Source organism: Myzus persicae, unplaced genomic scaffold, assembly GCF_001856785.1.
Source record: "Myzus persicae strain clone G006 unplaced genomic scaffold, MPER_G0061.0, whole genome shotgun sequence".
Lineage (NCBI taxonomy): Eukaryota > Metazoa > Arthropoda > Insecta > Hemiptera > Aphididae > Myzus > Myzus persicae.
In genome coordinates, this window is record NW_019100470.1 from 833567 (window position 1) to 845682 (window position 12116).

Below are 12116 nucleotides of genomic sequence, written 5' to 3' on the forward strand. Positions count from 1 at the left end.
GACATTGGTGGTTCTAGCTATATTTCTAGACACGATGAATAAATAAAAAAATAAAAAAAAAATAATATATATATATATGTTTTTATAATGATAAATAAGTCATACTTTATCCAGCAGTCAAGGACGAACTAGAGAAGCATGGTATCTCGAGCCGCTCTACAACACTGGCTTCTCGGTATTTCATCCGTTCTCTATGGACGTACGTTCGTGACGGTAGCAGCCATTTTCTAGCAGCCAATCTTCTCTAGTAGTGAAGCTACCTATATTTCTAGGCACATTATACATGTATTTATGATGCATATCGTCTCACGCTTCCTCTCCTCGAGCATGCTCAGTAGGTGCCCATTATTCTTCGAAAATCGAAATAAGCACATAATAATAATATAATAATATATACATATATTTCTTATTTTCTCCAGCAATCAAAGACAAATATCTCCCCCCTCCCCAACGAGCCCGAGTGTGAAAGATCGAGTCCCGGTACGAGTGGACGACTATAGCTAAATTTCTTTTTATTATAAGGCGGCTTCTCTTTTCTTTGGTTCATTTTTGTCCAGGTGTGTCTCCTAAACACGGCGATACGTGCATAATTAACGGGTTGTAGGCGTGTGGCAGCCATTTTGGAACGTATGTTCGACCAGTTTTAACCAGTGGCGGAGTAAACTATAATAATAGGTGATAGGCACCTATAGTATACAATATTTACCTATATATATATATATTTATGTTTAGATCAGGTATTTTTTTGTCTTAATGCGTATTTTGAGCGTTAACAGTTTTAGTACAAATATTGATTTACATATGTATAATAAAGAAAACAATTACTTTTCAACATTTACTTACTGATTCTTTAAACGATCACCTATCATACCTATGAATGCCTGTTTATCATGTCTATTGAGACTTACAATTAACGTCAAAAACAAAATCATTTTGTCGTGGCAACACCACTGGGACTCCATTCCATCTACCAACAAACTCAAGTCCATAAAAAGTTCTGTGAAACAGTGGTATACGCCCCCGGACCTCAGTCGACGTTAAGATATCGCGATCATTCGTATAAGAATTGGCCATACCTTCATTACAAACTCCTCCTAATCAGCACAGTTTATCCACCTACATATAACATATGTCAAACTCGCATCACTATAAAACACATACTTCAAGAATGCTCCACATACGAATCAGTACGCACATCTCTCAATTTTCCGTAACACATAAAGGAAATCCTCGACGTAGGACAAACTTTAAATATTATCAAGTTCATCACTACATGCAATCTCATCAACAAATTCTGATTCAGTCAATCTAACTGGTAAACACAATCAATAGTTAAGCTGTAAATGTGTAAAAATTTTTTTTTTCTCTCAACTGTAAATGTATATATATTTTAAAAAAAATTGTTGGCAAATAACCTTTGTAGTGGGCGACTGTAAACTTTTAAATAAAAAAAAAATTACAAAACAGTGCTCTCCATCTCGTTTTCCCTAGCCACCGTTGATTTATTAGTTGTATCTAAATTGCTTCAAAATTAACCTATAAACAAAAAATTTAACATTATACAATCAATGACAAAACCGATAAGATACATTAGCATACAAACTGTGGCAATTTATATTATATTCCTATTATATCCACTATGCACTTTATATACATATGACAATATGACATATCGAAACAATAACATAAATTATACAGGTATCTGAATTATATATACCTCAACATGTGTTATTATGTACTTATACAATTTAATTAATAAATATTTTATTTACGTTTCAACACATTCGTAAGGTAAATCCAAATGTATTTTTAAGTCTTAACGTAGCATACTAAATATCTGCTTTTTTACTGTGATATTGAAATACTTGTTAGAAAAGCCACTCAGTAGTAAAACATTATTTTTTTTTTTTATTGAATTTAAATAGGTATGAATCAAAAATGGGTGATTATAAAACCAGAGTATATGCTATCGCTATGTTCATAACACGTTTTATAAATAGTTAAACGATAAAGTAAATAATTTGTTTTCGTATTGGGGTATGTAGTATGTATATAATATATAGTAGGATAAAATCAATTGCCACAATATGTTTAATGTATCATATCGGTTTTGTCACTGACTGTATAATGGTTAACAATTTTTTTTTTCACAATACGCATATCGACTTTTAGGAAAGGGTTCCTTTTTTCCTTTATAAATATTTATAATATAATGTTTATTTTACCAGTTTTTTTCTATTTTTTGTTCTCAGCTAACTTCTCAAACCGATAAAATATGTTTTACGTTGCAGTTTATCGTTTAAATACAATAATATATTGGTACACGTACTATAATATTTATGCAGTACACTAGTGAACCTAAATAAATAGGAAGTACCTTTTTTGGTGACTAACTTCACCCCAGTCTTTCGCATAACACCTGCAGCAAATACGTGCATACATTAACATTATACAACGTACACAATCTCAGAATTTGGAGAAACACATTTGAGCACGTAAAAACGTATGACCTCTGTCAGAACTTTACAATAATAATGGCCTCAGCTGTATGAAAAAAATGTGTACATATGTAATATAATGTATGGTTTTGTATAGAGATATCCTTACCAGACATGTTTGAATGTAGACGTGAGAGTCAACAGCTCTTCATTATTACTTTTTTTTTAGGTACATAAAATATTTTTCGGTTTTAGGCAGTGGGGGGGGGGGGGGGAAGGGGCTTGTTTATTTCGATCTATAGAAATAGTTTAAATGTTGACTTTAGGAGGACGCCATCACCGCATGCTTTGTCTCAATCTTACAAAGGCATATGATAGCAAATTGTGCGTTCTGAATAATTCATATATGTATCATCAATATTATCAAACATTTAGATAAGAACATTATGTGTGTCATCTCGTTGGTTTTTAACGATTTTTTAAAATTTTATTTAAGTTATACGTGTTTTAAGTATAGTCCATTGTATTAGTATCTATTGTCGGCGACAATAGTTGGTAACAGATAACCGTACAAAGTGATAGGGGTGGGGGTGAGCAAACCTTACAGCCAATCGTGGCCACTCGCCAGTGTCAGCTTGTTGGACCCGATGCGGGTCCTCGCTCAGGATATTCATTTGGCGTTTGACGTACGTCCCCATCGGTTGTCAGTTGTAGTTAGCGGCCTACCAACTATAATCACCAGTTTCAGCAGACAAGACGTGACTGTCGTCCATACCTCTATTATAGTGAGTAAATAGGTTTATATATATATTATATTTACTAACTTATTGTTTGTTATTGTGTATAATGTACTACGAGTTGCGTGAAACCGTAGTCCAAGCGTTCCGAAACGTTTCGATTTCCGTTTATATAAGTACTTTCGTCATCCGCCAATCGCCGTAAACGCGCGTGTTTTGATGGCGGCCATTTTGCGTAGCCGTCTGGTATTTTTGCTCGATCACTGTACCTCCACACCGAAAATCTCGGAACGACTTTTTGAGCCTCACTGCTGGAATTATTTTTTCATGATGCGCTTTTTTCTTCCGCACGGTTTGGTTAGATATGCGGTTACAATGTTTCGTCCGTTCTCCATATAGAATATATTTAGCGTGTGGCGAAGGCGGCCATTTTCTCAATGCCTATCTTGTCGTGCGATGATGATAACTATACCTAAACAATATTTGTAAATATATATGGGTATATTTGGAGGGACTATGAAAAAAAATCATTTTAATCACAATATTATTATGGTTCATCATATTTGTTTACAGGAAAAATATTGATTTGTATCTATTATTCACATTTTACTTATATTTTCTTGCGATGGTTACTCATATACGATACCCCCTCTTCTTCGCAGATTTAAGTGGATCATGTGAGCGCCGCCACTGGGTCCACTGAAATTTCTTATCACAACGTTCATTATATCCTCCGAAACTGATGCGCACGAGTGTCCCCCCCCCCCCGCCTAAGAAACAGTTCCAAGCTGATCAAGTCATGCCCTATAGAGCCTCGTCGTTCATGAATAATTATGATGGCTGTGTCTACACATTCGGGCACCCAGCCGTGTATTCTATATTCGATACCCTGTCAATTACTGTGCATGCAGTGATGCCCGAGTGGCCAATCGGACAAAAAAATCCCTCCACTCACTGTGCATCACCACCTCAATTTAGGTCACTAGATAACCGTCGTACCTAACCAATCTTCTCATTTTCTCTTATCACTCACGAGCACTCGGGTATCTAGACACAATGTATACATTATTGTCGTATGTGTTCTTTCGTGGTGCTCTGTGGGGTGGAAAATGGAATTTTTTTTCACCGTAAGGCAACACACTTTCTTCCAAGTTGGTTCATGATTGTTATCGGAGCACCTGGCGATGTGTATAATAGACTGGTCGTTAGTATGCGACAATCATTTTCAAACTCATATTTAACTGGTTTAGTTCTGAAGGGGCAACCATAGCCAAAACTCTGCGCATATTACATTGTACTTATATAATTATTTTTTTAAACCGTTAAAGTACAAATATTTAATTTATATTATAACCGATAATATACCTGTTATTTAACGTTATTTTATCATAAACACGATACTCCTAGTTGTGCCCGTTGTAAGTTTGAATTCATATGCTTAATGTATATATATATATATATCAGTTTTTATAATTTATTGCTTTTTTGTAAAATATATTTTTAAATCCCTTAGCATCTTCGAAGATTCAAAATCATGGCAGATCGGTCTCCAAGTACTAATCCTCCACATTACCTGAAAGTCATTAAAAGTAATTAAACCTAAATAGTTATTATGTTATTTTTAAGGTTTTTTTTAAAATTTAAATTTGATTAATTGTAATATTATTTTGTGTTAGCGTTCAACCGGAGTGGTTCAAATTTAAGAAATAGAGTCAATGATGCAATTGATGATCTTGCCATTCAAGCATATACGGACAAAATGCACTGTCAATTATGCGCCATATTTATAGTCATGGTAATTCTTATATTTTATTTTTATATTATTAGTCCCACACTATGGAAGTAACAAAATAATAATAATGTGTATTCGAATGTATTTTATAAGACCGCAAGGAATTCATGCTGCTCCATATGCTTCAAGGAATGGATGAACGAGTACGACGATGATGATAATCCCAATGATAATATTAAGTGTAAAAAGTGCGATCGACCAATCAAGAACGCGCTGGATAACAGAAGCCTTGACTTTTTATGTAATCTAGTTGGGCTCAATGAAAAAAAAAAACCAGGTAAGTGTTTGACTCTCTGCTGCTCAGTAGGTGACATGTGGGTCACTGACTCACTGTAATGGGTGTGGTTAAATTTGATTTGAAAAGATTCCAAGCGGAGATAGTTTGTCAGTCTAAGATATTATATATTATATTCATATTGTTATTATTAATACGGTAGCCTAGGTTGAATTATAATATTATTTGCATATTATCATATTTGTACATGATGATATGATTTAGAAGTTTCTAATACCCAAAAATATTTGTAATAATTACAACAGAAATCTAAAATCATTATTCTTTGTTTATATATCTAATTTCATCCAAATTTGACTTATATAACTATAAAAAAACTATGTTCATATATTTTTGAATTATTTGGTGGCAGTATTACTTAACTATTTGTCGGAACTTTGTTTTAAAACGCATTAAACCATTATTTTTAAATCCAAACTTATCAATAATATTTAATATGTAACATATATCATGTAAGCAATTGAAAGTTAAACTCTTTGATGCCAATGTCCACAGTTGCCGAGGCTTAATAAAAAAAAAAAAAATGTATTTAGTATAATAGATAGTTCATTTTCAATTTGATAATCCTTGTCAACATTCGAACTTTAAATCGTTATGAACAAATATTGTCTTGGTAATTTTAATATTTTTTAACTGATATTGTAACTAAGAGTGTGGAGCCTTGAATTAATTTTTCAATCTTTTTGACCTAACAAATAAAATTGTTTAGTCATTTAAAGAAAAAAAATCAATAAACATTTTAAATTTAAAACGTCCTTAAACAGCTGTATTGTAAAAATTGTTTGAATATGTTTATAAAGTATAAAAAATGATTAAATAAACTTATGCTGTAAAAATATGTATAGTATCAACGGTCACTACAATAAAATAAAAAAATCTTTCCATGAGAAATCGAGTAGTTCTAATCTGTAGAACCAAACATTTGAAATAAAACTCCTATAAAAAAATATTGTGGATTTACTCTCAACTTTTTTTTTTAATTTCCCCTTACATCAACTTACAAGGAACTTTGCATTATATTTTTAAGTTATTTACGGGAAAATTTTTTTTTATAGACATTAATTTAAAAAAAATTTTAATAACCGAAAATAGTATAAGCTTATACAACTAAACATGAGTGAATATAAAATCTATTTTTGATTAAAAGTTCCTGTTTTCCTTCATTCATTTTTTTGCTTTTCTTGGAACTTTTGAAAACTTCTGGAAATTTTGACCTCCCCAATGCACCAACTAGATTCACTTTGTATTCGGAATAGGTACTTAAGTCGAAAATTGAACCATTATTTCAACTATTTATCGTGAATACGCCACTTCTACGTTTTATTCTATTACTGTAATTGCTATACATTAAAACTTTTATAATATTCGCTGTTTATTATTTCCATCACAAATTATTATTTTTATGATGCTTTTAATATGATATACTAATAAAAATAAATTAACCAAGTCCTAAGAGGGTAGGGATCTTCAACTTTAAAACTGTCACTGGTTTGGTTTTAAATTTAATATTTACATACACATATAATATGTGTATAAAATTTTGTTATTTTTAAGTGTTTAATTTTAATATATACCTAACTGAGCTGTTAAATTCTGCTAAATAGTGTTTTAAATTTTTTATGTTCAATCTAGGTGGACATTTTGGTTATCCTGTATTAGGCATTGCAGCGATGGATCTGTTATTCGAGAGCATCAAAATTGAATCCGAGACCCTTGACAATGATTCAGAGACCAACATAACAGATTAATACAAATTCATCAATATTTACACATTTTATGATTTTATATGTTATAAAATGAAAAAAATGTAACCAAAATTAAAAAATCATTAATATTTACTAAATCTTACAATTATTTTAAACAAAGATCTTTTTATATAGCAATATATGTCAACAATAGCTAGATATCAGCTTTTTATATGTCAATGAAAATGAAAATGTTTGTCATATGCCACTAGGCAGTAACACAAAAACTTTATTTTCAGTAAATCATAAAATATTTTTCAACGTTATATAAATCCAAGAATTATCAATAATATTTTTTTAAACATTTAAGAGATGGTATGCAATTGTATTTTTAAAGAGTAAACTATATCATACAAAGTAGAGTTTTTTGATACATTTTGGTGGGTCTTAATGGACTTGCTGTTTATTAGCTTATATTAGTCAGAAATGAAAAGCAGTAATTACACTTTTATTTGGAGTTAATGCCCTCTGCCATTTGACGCGTGTTCATAACGTGATGTTTATGTGTTGTACAAATTTATATAATCTTTAAAAAAGTTTTAATCACATGTCTATTTTATAATTACATCACCTCAAATGTATTTTTAATTAATACCTACATATGGTAACATCTCATATAAAATCTTCAATATTAAAACAACTATATGAACACATAATTATTAAAGAATCAATAGTGTTCTAATGGTCGCTTTGAAATTATTTGGTGGCACGTGGTTGGACAATTACATTTTAGTGAACAATTTAATTAATACATTTTGTTTTTATTTTTATTCGCTTTTAGCTTTACTATTAAAGATCAACAATTATATAAAACAACATAACGAAATAACAATAAAATATTTTTTAAAAAATACAAATAATTAAAACAACAATTAACTTAAAAGTAAATTCTATTTATACATTTTTATGTGACCTAGCATAAGACACAACACACAATAATATAATATAGGTTCATTTATAAAGTAAGCTGACCACGTGCACTCCAATGAAAGATAAAATGCTAACTCTATATAAGACTAGCTTGTGATAAAGAGAGCAGTATATTATCAGATATAATTACTTATATTATTAAAATTATGTGATGTTATAATATTTGCGGTCTTCTGGGCTCCTGCGACACAGTTCGGGCACGAGTAAATAGCCTATATAATTATATATTGTGTGCCGTCGGCCGACGGTTTGTTCTTCTTTTCGCACAGTTCATAAGTTAACATTATTATGTTATAATATATTATAATAACATAAAGGATGGGTCCGACTCTGTTTTTTTCTCGAACTGTTCGAGATCGAATGGGTATACTTTAACACAAATCCATTTTTACTCAAACTTTTTTTCGAACTTTCCGAACCTTCGTATCAGATAACGACATAACACGATTAGAAAATCGTGAAAATTAAAGATATGTATTCGAACTGTGAACACCCCGAACTTTGAAAAATTCAAATACTTCAAAGTTCTTCGGAAATGATGTAGGTACTCGAACTTGGACGTTATTTCAAACAATTCGAGGAAAATCTAGTTCGATATCAATACTTTCAAACATTTTATTGCTTCAAAGAGGTATTTAATAATATTTTGACAAAAAAAAAAAAATTTTGGTACTTAAATACGAATAACACCTTTCCGACCTTTACAATATTAATTCGGCGCATCCGTGTTGGGTCCCGAATAATAGGGGCTAATCGCAGGTAGTGTACTAGTTGAGTCCTGGATTTTAAGAGGTGCTATACTAGTTGGGTACAGAATTATTATAGGTATTCCACTAGTTCCTGAATATTTTTCGGTAAGTACTACACTATACTAACATTTTCATTCCCATTTTAACAGACTGTCTATGATCTATTTAGACCACAAGTATGGTTAAAAATGTTTTTTATAGTTTTTTTTTTAAATATTAAAGTATAAGTAATTGATAGTTAGTAAAAATATTATAATAATTTAAAATGTTATGCAATAATATTAATACAATTTTATTAAATTGAAAAGTAAATGAAAAGTACTTATACGTATATAATATGACTATTAGGAAACTCGTAATAAAAAAAGACGTATGTTGTTTTCGAGCATTCGTGTTATAATTTCAGTGTTATCGGTAATATCTGATAATTTTTGACATATCTTATAATAAACTTTCTGGAACAGCGATAAATGCCGGTTAAACCTCGACGAATTGGTTAGGTTAAAAAAAAAACTGCAAAAAACATTTTTAACCATACCTGTGGTCTAAATAGATCATAGACAGTCGGTTAAAATGGGAAGGAAAATGTTAGTATAGTGTAGTACTTACCAACAAATATTCAAGAACTAGTGTTGTAGTTAAAATAATTCAGGACCCAACTAGTGTAGTAACTATAAAAATCCGGGACCGAACTAGTGTAGAATCTAAAATAATTCGGGACCCAACTAGTGTAGTACCTAAAATAATTCGGGACCCAACTAGTGTAACAATTATAAATTCGGGACCCAACTCGGATGCAGCCTATTAATTGCCTCAGCTGTATGAAAAAAAATGTGTACATATATAATATAATATTGTATGGTTTTCTATAGAGTGTAGGCCTACGGGCAAATGTAAACTGGGCCCGCGATTACCTTTTTTGTCGAAAAACTCGGCCCGAAAATTTTAGGTAATAAAATAGGTAGATTGTAAACTCGGCCCGGAAATTTCACTTAATAAAAAAGGTCGGTTGTTATCTCGGCCCGATAATATTTACGTAGGAGAAGATGCTATGTTTCCACCGGATTTCTGGGCCTGTGCATCAGTTGATACGTTTTTAACAACTAATGCATGTGAATCGTTTCATGCGCATTTTAATTCAAGTTTCAATTCCACTCTCCCCAATACATATTCCGTCATTGCGAAATTAAAAGATATACAAACAGAAACGTACATTAAAATCAACAGCCTAGATGCACCATTCCAATTTCAAAATACGAAAACTAAAGAGAACTCTTAGAATGAACACATACAAAATATAGAAATAAAGAAATATCAGTAAGTGAATACGTTAAACACATGGCTTTTTACTTAAAAAAACTTATTTATACATTTTATTTTTACATTTTTTACAATTAAAAATTTACATAAATACATTTTACAGTTCGTAACGATTTTCATACTATGAATAATACGAAAATGAAAAGAATGTTGGTAGGATATTGAGAATCGCCTCCTCGTGGCGTTCTCTGGGTAAAGCTAAACGGTTCTTAAAAATATTACAAGAAAATTATATAAAAACATTTTATCCGGGCTGAGTTTGCACCTAAATAATTTTTCCCTGAAAAAAACACGGGCCTAGTTTCCAATAGACCTTTTAAACATTTTTTTTCCTCGGGCCGAGTTTACAATCGCCCAGGCCTACTAGACGTGTTTGAATGTAGACGTGAGAGTCAGGAGTTCTTCATTATTATTATCTTCTGTTAGATACATACAATTTTTTTCGGTTTTATACCGGGGGGGGGGGGGGCTTGTTTATTTCGATCGATAGAAATAAACAGTATAACATGGTTATACATGTTATACAAATGGTAACCAAAAAAAAAATAGTGCGTTGTATATTATTAAATTGTTATACCTTATAAGTTATAACTGCACAGTTGATGTTACTGTCGTATAAAGATGGGTACTGGAGCTGCAGTATGTATAATATAAATGCGGGCACAAAAACAAACTTTAAAGTACTGTTAGGCAAATTAAAAAAACATCCCTTCAGTCAGCATGAGTTATAATGTTTTTTATTAATTATACAAAATATGAATAGTACCTTACATAGTAAAATGTATGTCACTATGGGTATGGCTTCTAAACTGTTCCAAAGGTACATTATAGTATTATACAGTATACTTGATTCATTTTAATGCTTAAGCATGATATATACATTATATACTTAAAATGTGTATTTATTAAATCTCTGAGAGATGTATTTTATGAAAACGTTATATTTATCTATTACGAGTGCGACATCTGTTGAACAGTCGATTTCCTTTTTCGGACGGTCGCTGCAGCGGCTACATGGAATAATAATAATAATAATAATAATAATAATAATAATAATAATAATAATAATGGTCGCTGCACATTTGTTTTAAAAACAGATAAAAAAGGATCTGAAAAACGAGGTACTTCTACATTACGAACATATCGCAGTTGTCCGTACGATAATTTGCCGAACCAAAAGCGATGACTGTTCGCTCTCGAAAAACCTCACTAATCTCGGTAAAAAATTAGTACGCGAGAAGGAAAATTTTTAATTTAAACAACTGTACAAACGAAATCATTTAAAACTCGAATAATTATAAAATATTCGTTTATAATTATTCGGGGGAAGTTATTGCCGCTCACCACAACCCTTAACCACATCAACCGGATAAACAATGCACCATTATTGAATCACGACTATTCACCTCATCACGCCGAGGAAGGTTTAAATGTCGACTTTAAGAGGACGACATGCGCCATCACCGCATACTTTGTCTCAATCTTAAAAAGGCATATCATAGCAAATTGTACGTTCTAAATAATTCATTTAACTCAGTTATGTGTAATCTTAGAGGGAATTGACATATATTGAATTTAGAAGTAAGATTATTATCTAGACTATGACATACGGTTTTTTTTTTATATTTCAATTTTAAGGCAAGTTATGAGCATTTTAAAATAGTAAATTGTTGTCTTCTTAAGAGGGTGTTGCACCCGCATATGCATTGTCGTCTTCGTCTTCCTCACACGTACATTTTCGTTGTCTAGTTTCAATAGTGTGCTGTTAGTCTTGATATTAGTGCGAACTGACCTATTATTAAACATTTAGATCAGAACATTATCTATGTTATCTCGTTGGTTTTTAAAATTTAATTGAGTTATGCGTGTTTAAAGTATTAATATTTGAAAGTGCACATAATTCACTTAAAAATTAAAATATCAAAACTAACAGCACACTATTAAAACTAGTGAACGAACAATAATTGGTATGCCGTACGTCTGTAAGGCGGAGACAATACATGCGGGTGTGGCGTTCTCTTAATACCTCTATAAACGTGTCATTTTAAACTTTTAAAGGAGTCATTAAGGCCATTATTTCGTTCCTTGTCTTCACTGATCGTCTCTGTGT

At 31.3% G+C, this 12116-nt stretch overlaps 1 protein-coding gene across 1 annotated transcript; it reads left to right on the forward strand.

Annotated features, from left to right (window-relative positions):
* Nucleotides 1–3119: 3119 nt before the first annotated feature.
* Nucleotides 3120–7361, forward strand: LOC111043110. Its single transcript, XM_022327943.1, has 5 exons — nucleotides 3120–3223; nucleotides 4689–4764; nucleotides 4852–4970; nucleotides 5061–5244; nucleotides 6895–7361. Exons 2-5 carry the CDS (start codon nucleotides 4710–4712, stop codon nucleotides 7008–7010), a joined length of 474 nt encoding a protein of 157 aa, XP_022183635.1. The 5' UTR covers nucleotides 3120–3223; nucleotides 4689–4709; the 3' UTR covers nucleotides 7011–7361.
* Nucleotides 7362–12116: the final 4755 nt, after the last annotated feature.